The 27,105-nt window shown below is 41.0% G+C and overlaps 1 protein-coding gene across 2 annotated transcripts in view; it reads right to left on the bottom strand.

Annotated features, from left to right (window-relative positions):
• Positions 1-980: 980 nt before the first annotated feature.
• Positions 981-27,105, bottom strand: part of LOC122569642 (neuroligin-1-like) — a 52,069-nt gene continuing 25,944 nt past the window's right edge. The window contains exons 3-8 of one of the 2 annotated variants that reach the window (XM_043730991.1): positions 23,915-24,061; positions 13,224-13,412; positions 11,855-12,111; positions 10,818-10,964; positions 8,778-9,202; positions 981-5,985 (exon numbers count right to left, since the gene is read on the bottom strand). In XM_043730991.1, coding sequence (XP_043586926.1) covers positions 4,872-5,985; positions 8,778-9,202; positions 10,818-10,964; positions 11,855-12,111; positions 13,224-13,412; positions 23,915-24,061 — 2,279 coding nt within the window. In that variant the 3' untranslated portion in view covers positions 981-4,871. The remainder of the gene's footprint in view (positions 5,986-8,777; positions 9,203-10,817; positions 10,965-11,854; positions 12,112-13,223; positions 13,413-23,914; positions 24,062-27,105) is intronic. The other variant, XM_043731002.1, reaches the window with a different exon arrangement.

Here is a 27,105-nt window from a genome sequence, read left to right as displayed (position 1 = left end):
TGGCAAACGGAATTTATACCCACTCGTGGATTCCGAGAGGTTAACCGTTGATTCGAAGGAGAGCTTTAGCTCGATCCCGCCAAACTGGTAATAGCTAATAGACTCCTAACGAAGGTAATTACATTGATTGTTTAAAGATAATTAATTAAAGAAATTATCTACCATACGCGTTTGCGTTAACGCTACACGTCCAATGGATCTCAAAGAAATTGGAAGGAACTTGGAGATTGCGATAGAAGAAGATATTCTTCGTACGTAACGAAAGTACGTAACGAAGAAATTCTATTATTTACAAAACTAATTATTCGATGAAGTAACTTGTCGGTGGTTACATATACCCGTAAGTAAATTTCTTGAAACGTGGCGATAATCTCTTTCGAGGCGTTTTTCCTTATATTATAAGAGCTACAAACTTTCGCCATTTACTTTTAACTTTTACTTGCGTTCCATAGTGCAGCGCTTTAAAATTCTTATTTAACAAAGTCAACGAACGATTTATCGAGCAAAATTTGCAAGATCCATAAGAAACGTTGCTTAATGTTTGCATAGATATTGGAAATGTTCGTTGCAGCCATATGCTTAATTTCCACGTAAAATAACACAGAGATCGTGTACGATATCATAAAACGAGATTAGCACTTACCTATTCGGAACAGGAGCGAACGATTCGGCGTGGCCACGCGTGCTGGCTAGGAAGAGTTTCGATCAGTCTACGAATGTCTACAATTAGGGCACGGAAACGACATAAAATTGTGTAAATCGATAAACTAAATCCGAAGAATATGAGATAAATAAAAGATAAGATTAATAAAGAAGAATAGACGAAATTGTTGTTCATATCCGTAGCACGTCGAATCGTCGTAATGGGGAACACAAACAAAAATTAATACAAGTAAAATACGAGTAACGTGACTCATAAAACGAAGATAACAGGGGAAAATCGCGCGTAACAAGAATTTTAGTCAAAGTACCAACGATGCTTACGTTTTAAATGCTTTAAGTATTTATTTAAACAAATCCCAACATTCCAAACATTGATAATCGTGTACGTGTACCTGTGTATGCACGTGACCTTCGCATTCGCGTACGTCTAAGTTGTACATGTATGTGTTCTTTCGATTCTGTATGTAAATGACGCCGAAGACATCGGTGTTTCGCGCGTTAATTCATCGAGAATCCTGGATCCCTTTCTGAAAACTTTCTGAGAACTTTCAGAGGTTACGTTTCAACGAACATCGATCATCGTTCGAAAGGATCGTCGAAGAAGAAACGCGCGAACAAATGATCGAAATCGAGGATCCGTCGATTCATCGATGAAAGTTTTTCAACGACAGGACATTCCAACTTCTTTCTCTCTGCTTCTCGCAATTTTACACGCATACACACGGGCACGCAAAATTCGTTTCGCAATATCCCTTCGTTTCTTTCGTTCAAAATTCAAACCACGTCGAGGCTCGAAAAGTCGTTCCGATGAGATCGACAATTTCTTCCGGGCGCAAAGATACACGAATTTTTTCACGGCGGCGGTCGTTGTTCGCCTAAACTAAATTAGCAGTTAGATTTTACTTACGGCTGGCCCCACACGCGGTTTCCTTTTTCCCTTTTCTTCCAGTTTTTTCTTTTCTTCTTCTTTTCTTTTTTTTTCTTTTTTGGCTCTTTCGTTACGTTCCAAACTCGCACGAAAGCTCGCAACGACTCGTTTCTCCTTCGTTATCGCGATCCGACTGCCTCTTGTTTCCGGTATCGATCGTTAGCTTCGCGTTTCTCCATCGCAGTTGCCTCTATCCCCGATATAAAGAAAAAAGAAAAAAGAAAGAAAAAAGAAACAAAAGTAAAACGGATAATGAAAAATGTTTCTTAGAGGGATATTAGGAAAAAGGTGTAATGGAAAATTTGCCGGAGGTAGGTTGCGTTGATAGAACGACGAATCGAGAGGAAGGAGCTAATGGTTTGAGTTTAGCGATGAAAGGGAAGGAATTTTCCTTTTGCGTTTTTCGGGGAATGCTTTAAAAACTAATAATAACTTTCAAACAACCGTGAATGAAAAAGTTGTTTATCGTAACGGAAGGAAAACTAACCTCGGTTGTTTTAATAGCGGCCCAATGTTTCTGTGTTTCTATTTCGCTTCACGAAAACGATCAAAGTCTAACTTTAGCTGAACATTTTTTAATATCGTAAACTTTAACTCTAATCGAAACGATTTGCTTACAACAAGTAGGATATTCAAATTTGTTAAACATAATTGTAGATATTCTAGGAAAGACGGATATACGAGGATATACGGAACTTTTAATCGGTATTTCATCCATTTCATAATGTTAAAGTCTCATTGTGTCGCTACTTTCGCGTCTGACTATCGTTGTCTGTTACTACTTGATATCGAATAGAAACTTTCGCGTCGGGTATTTTAACTTACGTATCTCTCCGTTCAAAGAGGTAAATGCCATATCGTCCGTTACCATTTAATCTCTCAATCGTTAGAATTCTTGAACGTTGTAAATAAATACTTTGACAAGAAACGTTTAATTTAAAATAAATAGATTTCGCGTAAATCAGGTGCTGAACGTTTTTGTTATCAACTTGACAAACGGCTAACCTTGTTCCACTATTCGGCGAAACTTAATCAAGGCTAATTTGTCGGAGAGAATGGGGAACAGCGAGGAACGTCGCTCGTAAACACCGGCATTTGTCAACGGTACACGCTTGAAAGAGGACGCGACATTCTCAAAATTACCGATCGGCAGCTTCATCGACGATGAAAGTCCTTACGGTTTGCGTCTATATAAACGTCAACCAATGTAATTTATTTCGAGAAGAATACCGTTCATACCGTTTATATATAATAAATTAAACGTTCGATGATACCAGCCAGGTTTAGCGCGAGATACGTTACCTTATCAAATGAATAGTTGGATTTCGGAAAACAGGCGGGGCAACTATTCGCGTATCTTCGAAGTTTGTAAGAGTCATTTTGTAACAGCAATTTTCTTATAAAGAAAAGTACATCAAATACATGGTTGGATCGTACGTTCGAAATTAAGTTACAAACGAATATACTTGAAACGCATTTACGTACATACTAGGAGATGAGAAAATAAATATGGAACGAGGCAGAAAGCAAAATTTCGTCCAAGCAATCCCAAATTCGACGGGAACCGTCCCTGTTGGCACGCTCCAAGGAGAAACGAAAAAATACACTCGGGATGGATCATCCACTTTTTTCTTCCAACGTTCCAATCATATTCCCTGGCATCGAATATAATATACAATTTATATTTCCTACATCACCAACTCTTATTCATTTCATTCTCATCCTCTGTCACTCTGACACTCGCACTACGATTTCTCCTCTTGTCTCTCACTCTCTCACTCTCTCACTCACTCTCTCTCTCTCTCTCTCTCTCACTCGCTCTATCTATCTATCTATCTATCTATCTGTCTATCTCTCTCCTTTTCTCTCTCCCTTTTTCACGTACGTAACTAAGAACACTCGCGATTACACTGACGAGAACTTCAGATTCATCAATTCATTAGCTAGCAGGCTCCTTTCGTGGCGAACCTGCAGAGTTTCGCTTGATCAGGTCCATTTCCTCCCGTACGACTTTCTGCTCTCGACCGAAAAAGAAAACGAGATCCGGAAAGCCGAGGTCAGACCTTCCAATTCCTCGAATAATTCCACTTAGTGCTCCGACAAATCCGGATGAAGGAAGCCCGAGGTATCCTGCTGGGCTTCCTGGGCGCGCGCCTTGTCTTTTGGGTTCCTGAGATTATATCAATCCCCTCGTTTCACAGTGTCGAGCGTCGCGACGACTCTCGGCGACGGTTCAACTTCTGCTCGACGCCGACTCTGTCGATATCCATCCCTCGTTCCTCGTTCTTTTTTTTTTTTTTTTTTCCTATTCAACTTCTCTCTGATTCTTCGCCGTCCACCTTGTATAGCTTTCGAAGGAGGAAGACAAAGAGCCGATGCTTTTTGTGCGAGATCTTTAAAAAAAATCCTGCGTCTTCTTTCCTTCTGTTTTCTTGCCTGAAGGAAGGATATCGTAACTTCTCGATATCGCTTGTGCTCGAACAAACTCGGACAAGCAAGCTGCTCGGACCGTTTAAATTTGAATTCGATGGATCTATGATAAATTTGAACGTACGAAATATATTCACGCGATCAACAACCAATAAAATCGTTGCCAAAAAAATTCTCTCCAGTGGGAAACGCTGCGTAGTTGTTGTTCGTCCGTCATTATCGCTTCTTCCTTTGCTCCGCTTTTCATCGAGTTGTAAGAAATATTGGAAAATATCTCCGTCGAATCTCGTAGGAACGTGCGTTGCCTGATTCGACTTTGACGTTGCTTCCCGTCGCGTCAATTATATCGCTTCGAGTATCGAATTCTTTTAAGGCCATCGATTTGTGCTTTTGTTTGCTGTCTTATGTGTCTTCGTTAATCCGCTTGTCGATTCTTCGAAGATAGATACTCTAAACTGGCATCGATCTTTGGCTACGAATATTAACGCTGACTTTCCTCTTTCGAAACCACGCGCTTGAAACTGCCAATCCTGTTGCAACTGTGTTCATTCATTCGTACACGCAAGATGTCTCTCGAACGCCGTAGGCCTATGCAGAGTCTCAAATTCTTAAGCGCGAAGAAACTCTCGACAGAGCCGAATATGCAACGTCTGAAAGTTATGACGCGTTGCAACAACGGACTTTGGCTTGGAACGCTCGAAACGCTGAATTTCTTCGTGGTCGAAGCTGTTGGTCGACTACCGCCAGCAGTAGCGACGATCGAGGATCGCTCGACAGATTTACTACGAATGGTCGGAATGGGCCGATGAACGAGTTTTCGGCAAAAGGAGATTGCAAGTACCTACTCTCCTCATACGGAAATTTCTTGGATCTGAACACGTTTCTTGGCGCTACCGGGTGTGCCAGGCTGCCTGAGGATTCCTGGACAGGACAGGCTGACGTTGGGTGCTGGAGCTTTCGGAGGCGGTGGAGGTTCTGGAAGATTCTCGTCGTCGTTATCGTCGCTGCTGCTATCCCCATCGTCGTCGCCGTCGTCGTCGTCGTCGTCGTCGTCGTCGTCCTCGTCGTCGTCGTCCATCCTGGCAGTGGTCGCGTCTACGCAAGGCGATGGAGTGCGCGTCCTCTGGACGCACGGACTTCTACTATACAACGGTGGTTCTAACACTCTCTTGCCTCCGCCTGGAGGCGGAGAACATTGGAACTCCTGCAACTGTAATTCCAACTCCTGCGCCAGTTTCGCTTTATGCGGTGGCGGACTCGAAGACGGCGAGTCCATCAGATTCAAGGAAGACAGCTTCTGCTTTCCCGAGGACACCTCGATACCGGAACACCCTGCTTCCAATAGCTCCTCCTTCTTCTTATCTCCAAAGCCCGAAGATAAACCTCCAGCCACGTTCAAAGCGTTCCTGCTCCTCTGATGGCAGATGCCAGCGAGAATGAGAATGTTCAGTAGCAAGAGAAATACGCCGATGCCTATGGTGACTGTGAGGGCTGTGCTGTAGCTTTGATAATGGCTGGAGTCCAGCTTTCTAAGATTGTTAGGCGCTGGGCCCAGGTTCGGATGCTGCAAAGTTCTCGAGGTAGTGGCGACCGTAGCGTTCGGCGTACACTCGGTGGTCAATATCGCGCTCGAGATCGAGGATGGCTCGGTGGGTGACGGTACCGGGAGCGGAGGCGCTGGCAACGGCAGCGCTTCGGTCTGCTGGCGCACCGCACCTTCGTACAGGCTAGGGCTGTCGACCAGATGATGGTGACGCATGCTGATTTCGTATCCGGGTCGATGTAGTTGCGGCAACAGATTCAACCACAGAGACATCTTGTGGCCCCTGTAATGCGACCGCATTTCCGTGCTACGACCGGCTTCTAGGTACAGCTGATTTATCGAATCGTAGGAATCCCAAAACGGCGGGCTGGTCGGAAGCCCGTCGGATCCCGATGTCAACGGGCTGACGCCGTTCGGGTCCCTGAAACATCACGTGTGCGCCAATGCACGCGTCTCGATCAAACGGTCTCTGTTATAGATACAGATCGTGCTCTGAACCTTGATCGGTTCGAGGAGCGGCTATCTGACTACTATTCAAAATCCGAGGACTACGAGGTACGTTCGTTTTGTTACAGAGGACATTTGACACAGATAAAAGCGAAACATATCCACGTTTCTTTTTTCTTTCGGATCTGCGTTCTATTATATGTCCAAGCAAAGAACAAAAAAAAAAAAAAGAAGAAAAAAGAGAGAAGAGAACCACCGAGTTTTCGCGTTCTTGCTTACGAGAGAATAAAAGAATCAACGAAACGATGTTCGCAAGCAGGAAAATATAGACTCGACCGAGCTGAGATTCGAGGAGTTGCGTGCGCGGTGACGCGGAATCGTTGAATCGAATCGTACAAATTTTTCCAATTACGGAATACATAAACGATAACGATACTTTAAGCATAGGAGAGCGTAGATTTCTATATCATCGAAGTTGTTGACCAATTTTTTCTTTTTTTTGCCCGTTTGACTTTCGTGTTATGCTCTGTGTGCGTTCACCGATAGATCTAAACACGTTTTCTCGAGTTTCTTTCAAACGTTAGTTAATCTTAAACGTTATATGTACATGTTTCCCTTAGATATAAATTTTATTTGGAAAAAATACATGAAATCGTTAAATCGTTGAAAATACGTTAGTCGTTTAAAGTTAAAGAATCTGTAAAATCAAAGTTGCCTGCGTTTCGTTCTTTTCTCTCGTCAATTTTCAAGTAAAATTGATTTTTCTACTGCTCGAAACTAATCTTCGCGAGAAATTACCTGATATTATCTTAATGTAATTATATTATACCGTCTGATTAGAGAGTCAGGGACATGTCATATCGATATCGAATTACACAACGCGCTCTAATCCAATGATTATATTATTAGTCCAACTCTAACTCGAGGAACGCGTAACTTTAGCTAATTGTATTCGGTTTAGGAAACGCGGCAGCACGTAACAAGAAACTAGCCTAGCGCGTCATCGTAATTGTAAGTCTAGAACTTGCAGCTGACTACGTTGCCATTTGCTCCGTTGTCAGAATTCCTGGCGGTCCTGCCTCGGCTCCCCATAGTCGTCGTCGCCGTTTTCACGAACGCGTACCGTCGCCTACCAACACGCTCAACTTCCTCCGCTTTAAATCGCCGAAATTAAGAAGAACGATCGACTGTCGTTAGTCGATTTCGATCGTTTCAGCTCGAAGCGATCGGGAAACTAAACGTGTTGGTAATTTGAAAAATTGTGCCGAACGTGTTGATTAAAGTTTCGCGATCGGAGCCGCTGCGATCATGTTAATTTGATATTTAGAGACGTTGATATTTTGATAGCGACATCGATGGGAGTATCGTGTATGCGCGTTGCGATATCGAGACGGTTTTAATTTCTTTCAAAGTTACAGCAAATTGGAAGAAAGCGTTCTTTCGGGTGAAAACGAAAAGTTTGCAAGCAGAAAGTTTGCAAGTAGAAATAATTGTAAGGAGTTTCTATCATCTTCTGCCGTAGAATTTACCGATGGATCGACCGTGATCGTGGATAGTTTCGAACTGTTAAATTACGAAAAAAAAAAAAAAAAACAATAACGAGATTTCGTTACGAGAGCAAGGAAAGAATTGCAAAGGAGATAAGAAGTAAGATTTTACTTGCATTTTTAACCGAAATCTCAGCTACCATGGACGCGAAAAAGGAAAAAGTTTCCGATTCTGAAATGTTAAACGCAACAGAAATTTTAGTCGAACTTCGGATGGTTCGCGTTGATGCTCGAGCTGGGTAAAATCGTATTTGCATGAAAATTGCCTTGCGCACTGGTCTGGAGACTGTGATCATCTCGTCTGTTAGACCAATTAAACGCGATATTCATGATTTGCGAGCATAAAAATTAGATTCCACGGTAAGACAGAAAAATGGATCAACTTGAACGTCGCTTCCTCGTCAAGCATCGTTGTGATAAAGTGAAAAATACCGACAGAATCATATCGGGCGGCGAAGCTCTGTAATTCCAAATCAAATCACAACTGTTATCTGTAAGCTTTATCAAAGCAATTTTCTTTAACGATAATAGCACCGTCTTACGAAGCTTTCGGGACTGTTTTCTCGCGACTTTCAACGCCGTTCTCGATGCACTTTTAATTTTACGATTGCTCTTAAAGAATCTTACTTTTTAGTCGATCGTTCAGGAAATAAAAAGAGAAAGGCAATCTTTCGGGGAAAACATGCGTTTGATTAATTAAAAAATTGTTCAGAGCTCTTGAAAGAATATAATTTTAGTTAATTAAATACCTCAGCCGTTTTATTCGAGTGCTGTGGCAATCGAAAATTAAAAAATAATTTGTTAAAATTAAAATATTTACTTTAATCTCGTACAAAGGCGCGCGATTATGCACGTCGAAGTAACAATTTCTCAACGTCGTATTAGCAAATTTCTAATCTATTATCAAGTCTTGATTAAATTCTTCGTAAATAGGCGATGGAATATTGAAAAATAAGGATCTAACTGAGAGAAATAAAAACGTACTTCACGGTAGAAACCAAGTCAACGAGCGTCGAACAGATCGCTCGATATCACGCTTAAAGCGACCAAGTATCAGCTATCTTTCCGACGAATCCAGTCGTCAAAGGGAAACAGAGTGTCAACTGAAAGTTGCCGTTGCCGAAAGAGCGGGGTACAATCGCGTCTGCACGACTGCGCGAGTAAAATGCAAAGCCGAGAACCAACTTGGCAAACAGGGAACAAAGACGGAAAGACTCACCCACGTCTTACGAAGTTGGCCAAGTAGTGGACCAGCAGTTTGGACAGGTTCTCATCGGCCAAAGTGTAGTTGGCTTGGGCGAAGAGAACGGACACGACCTCTCCGCGAAGAAGAGGTATCCCCAAAAGATAGGGCACCTCCTCGCCCCTCTGACTCGGTCGGTCGCCGAGCTGAAAATGCAAAAAGTAACCACGTCCTCCGGACGCCGAGTGCAGCAATGCAAGCCTTAGAAGAGGAGCAGCGACCTGACCGTCGCCGAGCAGGGACAGAAGGCCCTCGCAGATCGCCGACGGACTCTGCTCGCCTCTCTCCCAGTCCGTGTACTCGTTACGGAGGGTCGAGTAGATCTCGTGAAGGTGGTAACGATAGGTGTTTCGCACGTAAGTGCGCAAAATACGATCCCTCCTGGTCTCGTTCAAACCGTTCTGCAATCATATCGGATGGATGGTTGATGGAGAGTTTTCTTTTCGTCGGACACTCGTAAAACTTTCGCATCGGCCGATCGTAAAACTTTATTGTATGCTTGGTTTTTTTCGCAGTCGAGGTTTATCGCGATATGGCCGAAGATGGACGAGGTATGCGCCTTTCTCGTTGCTCTATTCCTGCTTTCGTACGTGAAAAATCCTTTATCGAAATTTATCCTACATGTTACGTATTCTTTCTAGAAAAGTATCTTTACGCGGGCTGTAATTAACACGGTATCATAACCGATCGATATAGTTTGCCTCGTAATCTGCGATCGATATTTCCTATTGTTCAGATTTTCCTTTCTTAATCGTTCTTTCGATAGCTATTAGGCGACTTTGATCGAGCTTGATCGAAACGCTTCGAGAAAATCACAAAACGCCTTAACTGAATGTAGTAACAATGTAAAACCACGCGTGAACACGTATCTCTGTGTGCGTGTTTATGTTTTTGTCTAGGAGGGGGGGGGGGGGGAGAGGTGCGAGCACGTCGCTCGACGCTACGTACAGTCATTTGACAGCTGAGGCTGTTATCCCTGAGGGAAAAACCAGAGTCTAGAAGTATCAGTCTAAAGCTAATCCGAAATAATTGGCGTTTCGGGGCGTGCCTTTTGTTACCGCGGCCTCTGCGAGCCATAGCAGCGAGTCTCGTGATGATCAGATTAGTCACCCGAAAAGAGAGGGACACGATACAATATATATATATACATGCATGCATACATACGAAAGGGAGATTAGAAATATGTATTAAGCGAATTTTCAAAATGACAAACGCTCCGACTGGCACAGAGTCTGTGCTAGACTTTACACGTGAACGAACGATCGAAACGGCACCGTGAAACATTCGATCGTTATGAAATTGTCAAGGAGCCGCGGAAATACGCTTTAGCGAACTATCCATCGACCGTAACCGTCGAATTGTCGATAATATTCGACACGAATCGGTGGCCGCATTTTGCGACAATACGCGTTCGCTAATTAGTAATTTATCGAGTTCGTGTCAATTATCGATGCGTGCCGGCTGCACGTGAACCCGTTCGCGTCTCGTCAAACCCGTTATCAAGATTAAAAATAATTCAACGTAGATCCCACAGCCTGACCAAATTCGACGCGCAAATTAAGAAAGAAATACGTAGAACGATATATCGAGAAAGTATCGTTCTAGTCTAACAAAGCGAAGCGATATTACGATAATTCCATTAAAATACAAATTTCACCTTTCATTTGTGCAGCAAAACGAAACACGAGGACGGTAATAATAACGACATCGTTTAACGTGGATCGATCTCGAAAATTACGCGTAACATGGAACGATATGGTCGACAATTTTCACCAAAAAATTACTCAAACACTTCCATTCGAGTTCTCCGTTGCAATCGCATCGGATGACCATAATCCCGGCTCAAGAAACCTCAAACCTCAAACAGGATAGGACGTATCGACCACGATTTCCGACCGAGCTCGTCAAAGCGAATAAGCTTCGTCTGTAACGAACAGACTCCGAGGCTTCGTTCGTGTTGAACAAGTAAATGTCACACACACACGTTCGATCGACCCGCTTACGCTTCCGACTTACCTGTAGATCGTCGTCGGTGAGGTTTATCCAAGCTTCCTCGGACGTCAATCCCAACAGGAGATCTCGATCGCCGAAATTAGCAAACTCGGTGCCTGGTCCAGGTATCAGAGGCATCAGTCCCGAGGAGGAGGCAGTCGGTTGGAAATTCTTGACATCGGGAACAGGAGAAAGACCATATTGAACGTAGCCGTGGTGTCGCGGCAAGTCGATCTCGAGGCGAACTCTCTGTGCAATTAAGTCGACGCCGGCGAAAGGCAAGTTGCGGGCAACTATCGATTTTCGGGTCGACTTCCGATTGCCGGCAGTCGCTGTGTAATTGCAGTTACACCGTATACTTTATGGCTTTTAATTAAAAGTTCGCCGACGGGCAATCTTGCCTAGCGATACGACGCGACGCGACGCGACGCGACGCGACGCGACGCGACGCGACGCGACGCGACCCGACCCGACGCGAGGTTAGAACTTAATACCCTGTTCTTCCATCGCTCGACATCTGTCAGTCGGTTGTCGGTTCAATTAGCAAACTCATCGCTTACACGTCGCCTCGTCCGTTATTTTGCACGGCCAAAATGTCTAACGGCGCGACTGCGAGCGTGCGCTTTCATTGTCGAACGTCTGTCCCGCTTCGTTGGTACGCTTGGTTAAGAGGATTCCTCGTTTTCATTCAGACAGGATTCTAGATAATTTGGCTTTCGATCTGTACGCGACCGAGTTTGATTCGACCGATGACCAGCGTTCCAAAGGCATGCTTCGAGCGAGAGTGGAAAAATACTTGAAAATAAGAATCGGAAGGATTCGTAAGTTTAAGAAACGTTTGATAACAATACGTAATACTATGGCGGCGTCACGTACCGCGATAACGATAATACGGGACATGGATTATCCGAACAACGTAACATAGTAAGGATAAGTGCAGGATAAGTAAGAAGGAAGGAAGAAACATCGTATCGAGTGATCGGTAGATCAGAAATATCGTATTAGGTTATTTCGTAATAGTCGTATAAAGGAAAGGTTTTACGAACGTCTGCTAGAGATACCTGATTGATCGGTGGAGGCATGACCGCCCCATCGACGAAAGGAGCAAATCCGCAAGTGAATCTCGGGGTATCCCATTGCACGGCGAGAAGCTCTTCCAAACTCCGCAAACGAAGGCACGGTGCGATATCGTCAGCCTCGACGTCACCAGAGCATTCGGTCTGATTGGCGACGTGACGTTTCGCCGTTAACGGATCGCGCTGTATAGCCCAGGGTGACAAGGCAGAACCGCCGAGTAAAACTACTCTCTCGACCAGCTCTGCGATATAAAAGACGCGCGGTATAAAAGAGGCGTAATACGAGACGCTACGGTGATTTCTCGAGAAACGGGCAAATGGAAATTTGTTTGATCTGTAACTTGGCCTGTAACGAATCTACTTACGAATGAAAATTTCCTGTTATACCTAACTGTAGAATTTGATTTAACACGTTGACACGTATACACGTAATCACGAGCGTGAATCGTTTAGCGGATAAACATGATTTAATAAAAGTAGACTTGGATTGTATGGGTTTAGAAAGGAGATGCGTTCGAAGAAACTGTTTTTTAGGGATCTTAGAAGGATAATATTTCTAAATCAATACGCTATTCAAACGTTACACCCAGTGTATATGTACGCTTTGACCAGAGTTGCTAAAAATGAATCACCTATCGTTTAATAATCGCACATCGATACAGACGTCGTTTCTTTTTATTCTCCTTGCAAACGTTATACGTATAGCAGAATTTATTTAATCTCCTCGCGCTTCGTCCTATCTCCAACTGGAAAACTGAAACGCGTAACGAAGAAACGACTTCCGTTTACGGATAAATAACCGAGTATATTTCAGAAAGTAGAGTTCTTCGAATCGAACGAATCGACGTTGTGCGCACGATCGTTCGGCCGTTGAGTCGACTCGTCGTTTCGACCAAGAGCGCCGCGTGCCGGGGCATTAGGGGCGAGTCCGTGAAGCCTCGATGGAGCCGAGGGACGGTAAAACGTATCGCGGAAGGGCATTAAAAGGAGGACGCGAGGTAGGTTCGTTAGCGCGGAATGGAGGTGCAATCTAGAAACGCGTCCAGGTTCACCACCGCCCTTGGCGACTCTGCTACCCTTATTCTCTGTCTACACTCGAGGAAGCTTGTTAAGGTCTCTAGTGGCCGTCGACAACAAAGACGGCCATGTCACCGTCGCCGTTGTCGTCGTCCCCGAGGAATATCCCCTCGACTATGCTCTTCCCGCGCGAATATCCTGACACCTCTGACTTTACCGGCGCGCGACGAAGCGCGAAACGGTGCGCTAGAGGAATCGAGGTAAATGGCGACGAACTAGAATCGGAATGGTTTCCGCGAAACGAACGATGAATTTGCGAATCAAAGGATGCTATTACCTCTTGCCATGGGCGAGACGGCTAAAAAGTTGGCGAGCGCGGCTCCTGTACCGTGGCCAAAGAGCGTCAATCGATCGGGGTCGCCGCCAAAAGCGCCGAGATTCTCGTGTAACCAGTGAAGGCCTGCCACTAGATCCATCAATCCGTAATTTCCTTGCGCGCTCCCTTTCGGGCCTGTTTTAAGGAAGCCTGCAAGAAAAAAAAAATTCTCTGATTAAACATCTTCAAACGCTTTTCGATATCGTTAAAAGCGGAAACAGATATTTACATTTTCAAGCTGTGAAACGATCTGTACACTGTGTCACGCTACAAACGGACGATAAACGAAGACGAACCTTCGTCAAACGAAAAACGTAACAATTCTTCTAATTTACTGTGACTTTTAGGATTATTCAAGATGCGTTTGTAACGTAATAAGATAGCTTGATTCTACTCGGCAAATTACTTTAGGAAGCTACTCGCAATTTCGAATATATTTTCGTTGCTTCGCAGCATCGGTGAAAATTTCACAAACACCAGGCGGTTGACGTTTTAAATTCGAATTGGAGCACGCCGGAGGAACGGATGAATCGTGGGTCCTCTGTATGCTTCTTGGTCGCGGAGCCGGCGTCGTTTTACGAGAGACTTGAAAGATAAACTCGCGCGCTTCCTTATCAACGCCATTGCTCTAGGAATTGCCACAATGCGATCGTTAAAGTTCGTTAACTTGTCCAATCATCCCTCCTTCTCGTCGGATACGATGTTTTCGTATATGGAAGTACGAAACGATCTAAGCCGTCGAAAGACAAGCTGTCGCCGATAACGTTGAATAACTTTAACTCTGTCGTAGCGATTCGAGGGTTTTTCGAACGAATTGCGTTCTCGTTTCGTTGACTCAGCACGACGAGCGAATCCGTAAATTTCGTTAATCCATTATTCCATTTTTCTGTAGTTCCGTAGCAGCTTATTTATTCGAGAATTCACTCAGGATTTTACGTATCATTGTGCTTCTACTTCCGTAACCGTTTGCAAGGACTACAAATATCTTGGTAGCATCTGATATACGTATATACTAGGTGAGTGCAGTAATTCGGCCGCGCTCTATTACTCCTAGAAGAACAGTTGCCTGGTATTAATCTCGCGAGCAAATAATCGTGAAGTAATTGTTGACCGACGTAATTAATCTGAGATTTACAACCACGAGATAAGAATGTACCCAGTCCGCAAGACGTGACGGGACATTTATTGATTTTTCCAATATATTTGGTTCGTTTTCTTCTGTAATATCATTGATGGCAATTTATAATGGAAAATTATGGATTTATAGTATAAATTCCATAATATATAAAAGTTGATATTCCGAGAAACTACCCCTACCAGCGTGCCTAATTTAAAAGAATTACTCAAATATCCTATATTGCTTATTTTCATATACCGTTACTCTTACTAATTGAATTGCTAAATGAATCTGTACTGCGACAACATTTGTTCGCAGTTGTTTAATTGTTATACAACTAAATAATTCCAACTAAATAGCGTCGTAATTTATCCGAATAATAAATCGACACTAAAAACGGTGACGTGCGTATTTGCCATTATTATTGAAGAACAACGAAGATGAAGAAGAACTTGCATTTCCGTTAAAACGAATGATTAAATAGAAAACTATTTGATTTGGATCGGGTCAGAATAGAGCAAAACGGACACGAAACCGAATGTATCGAATTTGCCGTGACTACAAATTTTATCACCGTAACAAAGTTTTTTCGACGTTCTTCGGTTAAGAAACATACTTCACCTTCTCGACAAAACACAGTGTGTGTATATCGATCGATCGTTCGCGTATACGATACAGTGTCTATAGATATATCGTATTCTCGCTACCTAAGAGGTTTAAGGGTTCTATTCTACGACGTTCCTCGCTCGCACTTTCTGTACTCCTGTACCACACATGTGCAAACCTTTAGCAAATAGATAGACTGGAACTAATCTAACCAACTTACAGCGACACGATACCCTCGATACCGTGTACGCGATACTGTGTCTCGATGAAAATGAATTCTGAACTCTCTTCTCTTGCACTTTGCCAATATTTTTTCTACTTTTTTGCGCTCAAATCCAGAATTACCATGATTACGTGACACGTAGTCCGATGGGTACGTTAAATCTGTCGAGTGTGTTTCGAAAAGAATAATCGCAGCGATTAAAATGACGGATATAACATTTGGACAGAAAATAACGTGTTGGAGGTACCACCTGTTTTATTAAACTTTATATTGCATTATTACGTAAAAGTTTATGCTAGTTGTTTATGTTCAACTTGATTTATAATATAATCATAGGCTAAAGTACGTTGTATAATATAAAAATATGTATCGAAAATTACAAGAAGTATAATCCCGGTAAAATAGAAAGGAAGAAGATTATAGTTACATGGTAATGTCATAATTTATTTATAATATTCTTTCATATATATATATATATAGCTATAAGGCGCGATTCTTTTATACGGAGCCGTGTTAAAGCGTAGTTGAGATGTAACGAGCAACACCAAAGGGGAGGCAATAAACTGCTACCGCTATTTCACGCGTTTAAATGGGAATTGCAAATTGTAATTAGAAGCTGAAACACAGAGTTGTCTTCTACGTATTTCTTAAGTGCAATTAACGCGTCATAAACTTGGAAAAACACTCGGGACCAGACTAGAATTTAATATTACGAAATGCACTCGCGTTAAGGCCTACATTAGGACTCGTATAATATCTTTACGTTGCAATAATCTCGCGCGAAACACATTTAAACATGAAATTTATGAAATGGCCGAGAACCAACTTTTATTAACCATCTCGAGCTTCTATTTACGTATTCGTATCGAATTAAATCTTAAAGAGTGATCTAACTGTCTGCATCAGCCAATTTGGATATCGAAATTGTCAAATCTGCGAATTGCTAGAACAGTTGGTTTTTTAATGGTATATTTTAATTTTATAATGTACAAATACTTTTATATAAAATCCTTTTTATATAAAAGAAAAGCGCCTCGTTCTTAGAGAAATTTTCAAATTCGATTTTCTTAAAAATGAATTTTTCCACGTAGTTTTATTATTCTTGAGTCTCGTCCGATCTCGAATTGCAGAACTTTTCTGAATTCACCGCGAATTTAGGCCCGCGGTGTATATAGAGAAGAAAGAAGAAAAAAGTAACTATCGATTCTAAAATTGTCTATATTTCACGCTTCAGGATTTTTCGAGCTCGTAGCATCTCGAGGATCTATAGTCATTATCAAGCATTATTCTCGCACATGCAAATCGTAAAAAGCATAAAAAAATACCATATGATGGAAAAACGTTACCGAAATTGAGTATTTCCGGTACTTGCGTTTAATTAAAAATTCGAATCTCGTGATCTTTTAAATATTTACGAATCTTGGAAATTTATAATTATTTAGGTTAATTACAATATAAAATAGTAAATAGAAATTTCAAACAGAAAATAGTAATACGATTGACGTTTGCTACTCATCTGTTTGAGGTATAAAGTTCTAAAGGTATAAAAGTATAAAGCAATCGTTTTCAAAGTAAGTCGATGAACTTGTAATTTACGCAAATACGCGATACTGCGGCTTGATTGGTTTAATTATGACCACGTCGGAGATCCAGAGTCCTGATTACCTTTAGCATTTACCCTAACAATGTTACACCGCCGCTTCCGTAATTACTCAAAGCTTATCGCTCGTTTCATTAGGTTCGACTCGAGTTGGAAACCGCCGGTTCAAGGTTATTCAGAGAGTAATCGGGAACTTGCTGGCGGGAAGCTACGCGAAGGATATTGCTCCACGTACTTGATGGTCGAATACCGAATTGCTTGTACGGGAACTTTCCAATTAAAATGCAAATTTTCACCTCGCCGCGATTCGGCCAACGATCGCTTCTCCGTTTCCTCGATAAAGTCGCTGACATCTTTGATCGATTTGCTCAAAATATTAAAGGGCGAGTTGTTATACTCGACGATAGAACGGTTATTCGATCGGATATAATATGCGAGAAAAGGAAACGAGATAAAATTTGTCGAGCTGTGTAAGCATCGATTTGCTCTTTCGATTTCCCCGAAAATTGCTATATATTTTACTGGAGATATCGTGAATTTATGTTGGTCGGCGTACTTTTGTGATCTCGCGTATAACACGTGCTACGATAACGGATATTTTTCAAGCTTATTATTGAAATTACTATTACGTTTCAAACGGTGATTCTAAACGTATTAAACGAAATAAAATTACGCAGAGCAGACATTTTGAACCGAAGCTGCTCTCTGAGCAAAATCAAACGCCAAACTCCAGACTATCAATTCATTTATGTAGTAGATTCATGGAGTGCAGCTATTCAACGCGTCACGCGCGATTGTATACGATTTTATCAGTCGTGTCGCAGAGTTCAATACCAGAGCGAGTCGACGTGACAAGAAAACTAGACTTCGCCATCCAAGGTTTTGCTCGGCCGATTGTTCGATTTCGGCTTTCAGCGAGAACAAGTTCTCGTCAAGATTTAATGCCGGCTGTGATTTACCATTTAACCGTGCGATCAATTCGACCGGTCGATTTCAATCTCAATAGCTTCGTCTTTCGCTCAATTTTGATAGACTTGCGCAAAAATGACGAATTTTAGTTACCCGCTTTAATGGTAATTTAGGTTTAGAAAGCCGTTTATCCAACGATTGCGTACAAACCACTTATTTACGAAACGATATTAACTTGTGATATTAAAGGTGTTTCAATTAATTATCGTATCTCGTTTTAAATAACAAATTTTTTAAGAATCTTTCGCTTTTCAGCAATTTTCTCCGCTCGAAACTTGCTTACGATAACACATCATTCCACGTTACATCCTATAAAATTACGTTATACGCTCTTGCGTATTTTATCAAAATTTGTGCACGAACGATTCTTTATTTTATCATCTATCGTTCGTTATATCAAACCGCGCCATGTATGAACATACGTGTTTAAATAGAACCGTTAGTCGATGAAACAGGACGAGAACTTGTAATTACGATCGTCCGTGATCTTTTTCTCCTTCGCTTTACTTTGCTGAATTTATTCGACTTTTACTTCCACGCGCACCCCCGTGGTCGTCCTTATCGGTGCTCAAACTTACGACGCTAAACCCTCGATAAAGGTTGAACTCGGTTCGCGACGACGCGAGACAGGCTGCGATACGCGTGCAGGTGGAAATTTAACGGGTCTCGTAACCGAAACGAGAGTGGAAAACAGGTCGAGAAAGAAACAGGAAGAAATTGGAATCGATCGAGGCGATGGCGACATATCGGGTAACGCCGTGGGCGCCATTGTTTCGGTTTAACAGCAAGCGAAATGTACGGAGAGACGTTTCCAATTCTAACAAAGGAAAGCAACGAAACAGCCGCGAGTCGAGAGTTGCAGTTGACTGCGTGCGAGAGTCGGGGAAATTATATTTCGGTTATAATCGAACTTTGTATCGTTTACTGAGAGCGATCTCTATTATTCGATTGTTAATTAAATCGTTCGAAGATCGGTCAATACGTTGTACTTCCATCAGTGATACATATTTCTAGCAGAAGAACGTGTAACCGTTGATTGATTTCTCAAATTCTGATAATTCAACAATCTCGAGGATAAATCCACGAAACCACCGACGCCTGTATATTACGCAACTTAATCGGAATACGAGTGCAGAGAACCAACGTACAAATCCTTAGAGAGATGGTTCTCGTTGGAAAAATTACCACGTTCTTTCATCCAGCGAAAAAAGTTGAAGAAATTTCAGAGCGAACGAAGACAGTAGTATATTTTCTAGATATTCGTTCGATCTGCTGCATTTCGCAATCGCGTAGGAAATCTGGGAAACAGGCAAAAATTTGAAATTCCTTCTACGACCGTCCACGGGCGCGTCAGCGAATAGATAGTAGGGAATTGTGCGCGTGCACGGCCCGTACTCCGCTACACCGAACAACCACCTATTGTACCACGGGAACGAGTTGTCCTGAATGGGCGACATTCTGCTCGATTTATCCTGAATTTATAGCACGCCTATCTGCCAAGTGTCGACGCTCGCTATCCCACCATCGCAATCGGTCAATTACATTCGACAAGCGACGAGTAAAAGTAGAAAGTAACAATAAGCGATCGCTCCAATAACAGATAAAACATTGCTTAAAAATGTAAGAAAGCGACGTATCTTTTGAAAACTTTGTATTATAACGTAATCTTTGCTACATTTGATCGCGCTAGCAGAAGTTATCGCCGATATATCCGTAACGATATCATTAAACGTTCAGATTTTAAAAAGGTTGAAGCAAATTTTAACCGTGTCGACCAGGTCGAACGATGAATTACGACACAAGTTAGGATCAGCCGACTAGAAAGAGCGTAGGGGAAGCAAGAAACCAAAGTTACGGTTTCCAGCCACGGATGAAATCGAACGAGAACGCGATTTCGCGCGCGGAATGCTTCCACGGAGTGAAGACAGGAGTGACGATTCTCTTGTGTTCCGTCGCTCCGCCGCTCCGCCGCTCCGTCGCTCCGTCCTATGGCAATCCGATACCGATAGCAGCACCGTTCCTATTCAACTGCCGCTCGTTGATTATTCTTTTATCCCGGAAGCTTGGTATTTTAAAACAAAAGCCACCAACGTCGATCGTGAGTAACGGATGAAAGAAGAGACGAGCAAGAGGGTCAGAATTATGGTTGTCGAATGAAAGTACGCTTCTCTTTCTCTTCTGTCCGCCTCTGTTTTTCTTTCTCTCTCTCTCTCTCTCTCTCTCTCTCTCTCTTTTATCGTTTTCGCAACAATCTAAATTCTACCGGCTGTTTCGAAAAGTCTCCTTCCTCGCGAGCGCTAAACTCTTTCCAAGCGCAATTTTTTCTTCGGCCTTTGCTTAATTAAAAGTTCCATCGGCAATTTGTAATTACGAGCCAATCGCCCTGCTAGGGAACACCTTACAATTCGACGTTACGACGTCGATTTAGCTGGGAAATCCTCGATCGTTGGGGTCGTGTCCCGCGAAATTCAAAGAGCTCTTTAAAATCGTAGGAATAAATAAGAGGGAAAAGGAAAAGGAGAAAAAGAGAGAGAGAGAGAGATAGAGGGCAGAGAGATAAGGGCTTTAGAGGGCTTATAGAGGGAGCTGTTTCACGTTTGAATCTCGCCTTATCGCCGGAGAGTGTTTTTATTGTCGTTATATTTCCTTTGTTTTCTTTGCCCCTTTGTTCCACTGCCTTTGGGTTTTGCACTCGCAGCGAGGGCGTCGTTTTCCTACCGACGGTCCTCTTTACTTCGCGAATTCTCTAAACGAAAAAGAATCCTTCGATCCGGTAATCGATTTGCGTGTACCGAGATCTTTCGACGGCCTTAGAGACGCGTTAATTACGATTAATTTCAGATTTTCTTTTGATAACGTTTGGAATATTTTGTCATCTGTCATATGCGTGATATCAGATACGTTGAAATCTAACGTTCACGCATCTCACGCAACATTTGACATTTCCTGCGCTTCAGTGGATTTGTAACAAGCGAGAACTCGTTATCGAACTCCTTAACAACGACCAATCGGGGAAACTGGCGCGCTACTTGAACTCGCGCGTCCAAAATACTACTGAATAAGATCACCATAGAATCGAGTTGAAACATTCAACAGATCCTTTCCTCTCTGTCATCTCTTTGAAACCGAGCATCCGCCATCCCTTCTGTCTCATTTCGCGTTTAATTTCGTATTCGAGGGTTCATTTGCTGCGTTGAATGGCCGTATAAGTACTATTCAAGTTGTCGTTTAGCCCGTTCAAGTATCTCCCTCGAAGCAGGTCAGTTTTTTCTTCCTTTTCTCTCTTCACATCTCTGTTATCTCAGCGTTTCGTCCTCGATAGCAACAAGCTATAGCATTTTACCAGCGTATAAATAGCTGCAAGAAAGCTTCAACAAATGCTGTTCGTCGAACGCCCGTAAAAGACGTACGCGTATGTATCGGAGCGAGAAACGAGCTTGCATCTTTTCGTTGCGGCATATAGGAATAAATTCCGATTGGTTACTCCATGGTTGCTGATTGAACTCCGATCTGATCTATCCCGAAGAGATAATCCCACATCGAGCAATAAAGATATTATCATCTAACATCGAACAGATTAAGATCGTGGTGATTCAGCCTTGATCCCTTTCGTCTCGTCTCGAAGAGAATTTCCATCGGTCGTTTGAAAAGCCACGCATAAGGAGCAACGTGTCACGATGGCGATTCTATTGTGCAATTTGCCAGTTTTAGCCTAGTTCCTCTAACAAGCAGGACGACTAGGTCCTCGAAGCTGGTCGGTTTAACCGTTGGTTAATCACCTTGCGAATATTTCACCGAGCAATTTTCCCGCTGAATAACGGCCAAAGGGAACTTCAGATTGCATCAACGCCGAGCGCTTTTCTCTTTTTGATCCCTTCAAACCATGGTGAAAAATCTGCGAGCTACGTCATCTTGCTTAAAGCGTTATCCGAATAACGTATATTCGAATTTTCAGACATATAGATCTTTCAAACAGACCTAGAATCACTGATCGTAGAATTTCTGCCTTTGCAAACTACAAATTAGCCTTCTATCATCGCTATTAACTCATTTTTTAACATTGTATACACATAATATATACATATATAACATATTTATATATAACATAACCGAATTATAGATTTTCTACGACTAAGGATAAATTTTCAGTTGTAGAAATAACTGAATTTCTGGTGTAAATATGACATGGTTGAGAAAGAGCATGCTATCGGAGTAAACTACTATTGTCCGATATGACACTTGGAAAACCAACTTTGAGTTTGAAAAAGCTATTATTCCAACTGGCAATTCTTTTTTTTTCTTTCTTTCTTTCTTTCTTTCTTTCTTTCTTTCTTTACTCTATTCAGTATTTTTTCCAGAGGAAGAATACGAAGAAGTTGTTCTGCATCGATTAGCGATTTCAGCCCGAAAACATATACTGGCCACTGACCGACTTCGAAGTTAAAAGCATCGTTACGGATTTAATATAAGTTGGGAAAGAAGTCCAGTTGCTGGTACTCGAAGTAGAAGGAAATAAGACAGACGAGAAGGCCGTACTTTCAGCAAAAGGTGGGGAACAAAATCAACCGTAACGAGCGAGAACTTGCAAGACTTTATTCGCAACGCTATGCGCCATTGTGATCCCTCTTTTATGCGTTTTCAAATTCCTCGATGTTGTTGTGACAAGTAATATTCAGTTCGCTAGCGTTACACGATGTAAAAATGATCATTGATGGCGGAACCGCAACAAAACGAGAAATCATTTATAAAAACGAATGTTCGTTTTCGAGTAACTGGATATTGACAGTAATTAAATAATAACTCGTGTAGTAAAAAGGCATTATTATCAAAATTAAAACGACGTAAAATATTATCGTATAACAAAATAAAAATAAAAATATCAATATTACCGTGTATCAATCTGGTCGTATACATGTTCCTATTTACCATTAATAATTCAAGCATAAAAGTAATAAAAATAAAAATAGGGGAGAATGCTTGGCGAAGCACGAAATTAAAAATCTGTTTGCCTAAATCACGGAGGCATAGTAACGTGGTTCCTTTATATGTTTATTAAAAACCTATCTTTCATTTTCCGTATATTATCGTCCTAAAAGAAAACCTCTTTATGATTTAAAGTCGTCCGTGAAATTTGCAAAATTAAAACTGAACGCGTACGATCGTAGAGGGTTCTTTGCGAACAATTACTTTATTGTTCGACGCGTGTCCTGATCAGTGAAGAGGCAGGGTTAAATTTATCAATATCGTCGCTACCATTATCGATACTTGCAACACCGACCGACGAAAACTGTCCGAAACGTTTTCAGCTGACATTTTTAACCGCCAGGAAAACCGTTCATGAGCAACGCTATTAATTGCGAACCTATTCGAAATGGCGAAGAAATACTACGTTCGGACAAATTGTTGCCTCTAGTAGAACGTTCAGAAATATTCGAATACAGAATATCGTCTATCGACGAAAACGGTATTCGCTGGTAAAAAGTATTGGATGTAAGATGAGAGACCAAATATACCATGGTCCAATCTTGTCTTTACAAAAATCTTTTAATCGTAAGATTATCCGGTAGATGATGATACGCCCGGTAAGAAGCCACCGAAAAACCATGCATATTTTATTCGATAAAATGCCAATTCTATAAAAGTTTTCAAATTTCCTTACGAACTTTCCGAATAATTCAATACGGTAGAACTTCGCTTACTTGAATTCGTCGAAGGGTGAACAGTTCATATAACAGTGTATATACATAACTGGAGTTCGTTGATTCTCCTCTCTACTACCTATGATTTTTCGTTGAAATAACACAAGTTCGCGTTCGGACAAATGAATTCGATCGATAGAACTTTGTTTAATCAGGCATTAACTGCAGTTTCGTTTCGATAAACGAAATTACACAGTAAGTGCTTTATTTTCACGGAATTTCTCTGCCCCTTGATACATCGTTGCTAAAAATGTGTTCTATCGTTCTTACAGATGCGAGAATTAAAATCCATCCAATTATATCGTTTTTGTAAAAATTTGTACATGCCTGGTCGAGAGATTATACGATTAGAACATTATTCGGTTAACGAATCAGGAGCATGAAAATATAATGAAATGAGAAAAAATATTTTAGTTAACAAAGTGAAGAGAAACTTACCGAGTACACCAAGACGAAAATTAATAGAAACGACGATAAGACGACCATAAGCAGCCAACGCAGTGCCGTCGAAGGAATTTCCAGCGCCCCATGAATAGGAATCACCGTGAATTAGAAGAAGGGCTGGTAATAAGTCTGGGGTACTACCTGCAACGTTGCATCGTTATCGTTAATCGCTTTATCTACGGCTACAAGAATTTCTGGTTATTCGTCAAATGTTGGACGCTGTAACAAAATTGAAGAGAAAAGATTAAAATGAAAAATACTGCAAACTTACAGGGATAATTATCCTGTACGTCGCAATCTTTTTACATGGACATTGCCTTTCCTTTGTGCGAAAATATTATTACGAGGAAATAAAATAAATACGTAAAATACCGTAGGTTCTATAACTGGTTAAAAATATGAAGAAAGCAACCCATCGTACGATAAAGATTCGTGCGTAGGTATATACGTATATCGGTAATTCCATTATTGTACAATTTTTCCATGATTAATACTTTCCTTTTTTTTTTAATTCGAATACGAAAAAAAGGAAACGTACGCAAACGAGAAGCATTTTCCTCGTGTGCTTTCAGTTTCGCAATTTTTTCTGTTTCCACCGGCAGGTCTGTGTTTAAGCGTGAAATAAAAATGACGCAACTGCTCGATCAGACGAAATTTTTCCTGGCTTTTCCTGGTCCGATATTTTTCGACGAAATAAAACCTGGTTAAATTCGATGGAGGTACAGAGACGTACATCCATTGTCGATAAATATGTATAAACGTCGAGCGATTGCGCGGCAAAAGAATCGATTTGCAACATTGACCTGATCATAGCGCTTTAATTTCATTCGTTAAAACCTTCATAAACTGCTGTTATCCAACGTTAGAATAAAACAATATAGCGTTGTATTACCTGCACGTAATGAGCTTACAACTATTCTATACTTGAGACTATACTATGCAATAGAATAGGGTATTTGAATATCGCTATTGTTAGTGTTATTATCAACGTTATTATCGCTACCGTCTGCATGAAATTTACGAAGCCGCCAGAATACCATATAGACGCTGTCTAGCAAGGTCTTGTTAGGAAACTGAAGCATTCAACGAGCGAACAACGTAGACGCGGGAATCGATATTCATCGATAGCACTAAGAATCGATGTTCACGTGGTAATGCAGCCACGTGTATTCGTATATGTATATGTATATTCGATATTCGATATTCGATATTCGATATTCTATACGCATGCGCGCAAATGGTATGCAAATATCATAGTAGAAAATATAATTAACTTCGGTGAAGCGTTAATTTTAATTTTTATCACCGTATAATCTCCGAGCGGTATTTAATTGTCAGTTATTATTTTCATTTGTTCGAATTTTTTCCCAGAGTATACGATAATCGCCGAAAGATTCCCGAACTGAAACACCTCGACGAAAGTTTTTAGAAGCTCCGTGTTGTACACTGGATATTTTCGATAAATGGCTTCGTACATTTTCGTCATTCAGTGGATATTTAAATCATCGATATTCATTGGCTACTGTTAATATTCAATGGTAATGTTGTAATTTATCAAATCAATATTCATCGATGAAATCCATATTTATCGGTGCTGTGGAATATTGATTTTTGAATAATTTAGTAATCCCACAAACTAATATTTCACGCATTCGAGTATTAATTATGTAAAAATTCCATACCCAGTTTCGAAATAATCCACTGTCCGAAGGGCAGGAAGCAAGAATGAAACAATTTGTAAATCGTTTTTCATTGTTGTCCTAAATACTTCACGATTTTTCATAATTAAGCAAGAATCATTTGCAGTAATTACCTACTGTAATATTGCTAATAATTTTCGCGACAGAAATCCAATGCTTTTAACGTACGCCTTTTACATTTATTATTATTATTATTATTATTTGCTTATTATTTATGGAAAGTGGATAACGGACATCTTCGAATAGAAAAAATTGAAACGTGTACAAATGTTTCGTTTATCGTCTAAATTATTTACTTTCGTAAATTGCAAACACAATAATTTAAAACAATTTAAAAATGAACACAGCTTAAAACAATAAACTTTACCATAAAATTAAAATATAATCTCCACGTTTCGCGATAAGTGTTGAATAACAAAATTTGCATATACTTTCTGGGGTAAAAGGACGAGAAAGAGGACACGAGCGAAGCAAGATTTGAAGATGTAGCACGTCATAGGAAAAAAAGTACCTTGTCGCGTGGTAGTTTCCTGTAAAGTCTTTAATAACGGTTAGCGTAAAGGTGCAACAACAACTTTAATTTAGAAAATACAGTCGAGCAATTAAGTTAAAAGCAAGCCAAGCACTCAGGTACAATTGCGAATAACGTACAGAGTTTCTTCACTCTCGTAACGAATCACAAGCAACCAAATATTGTCCGGCTTTCCAATTTATAAATGGATAGTGCTGGAAAACCATTATGGAGTGCTACGTACGATCAAATTATCGAACATGTGGTACATACATCGATCGAATACTGTAGAAAATATAATTCTACGTACTGTTGAAACACCGTATGAACGTTAACGCAAATAAAATGATCATTCAGACACTTTCTCAAGGTAATATCTCTTTCCGTGCATACAATGTTATTTTCACATGTAAAAATAACACATTTTCACTACAGATATATCGCACTTTACCATAAAGAAGGCAACTCGGGAAACATGTTTCTCGAGCGATCTTTTCATCTTTCGACAAACATACGTAAAGTACGAGTTTAAAGTATGTACATCATATTTGACGAATGATCTTTCCGAATCTTCCCTGTTTGCGTCATAAAGTAAACCACAATCGGAGGAATTAGCGTTTAGATTATGAAAATAATGAGAAATAAATTCAACGCGAGCTTTCGTGCTTTCATCGCAACTAATAAATAGATGTGCAAAAATGTATAAAAATCTGTATAAATGTATAAAAGATACAAAAGTACATAAAATATCAAAAATGAGTAGCGAGCATACGATATTATTATTAAAAATCCTTTGGCTGTTTTCAAATTTGAAAATTAAATCTCGTCCGTGCAGTATCTCGACGGTACTTGGATCTGATAAAACTGATCTTCCCCAATACGTTCCAGGCGTATTGATCTTTTACTGTACAACGATCTAAACGCGAAAACATGGATAACGCTGCTATATCTTCAACCCGTATAATCATACTGTA

This window comes from Bombus pyrosoma, linkage group LG1 (assembly GCF_014825855.1).
Source record: "Bombus pyrosoma isolate SC7728 linkage group LG1, ASM1482585v1, whole genome shotgun sequence".
In the NCBI taxonomy this organism is placed as follows: domain Eukaryota; kingdom Metazoa; phylum Arthropoda; class Insecta; order Hymenoptera; family Apidae; genus Bombus; species Bombus pyrosoma.
This window is presented reverse-complemented; position numbering and strand designations above follow the sequence as displayed.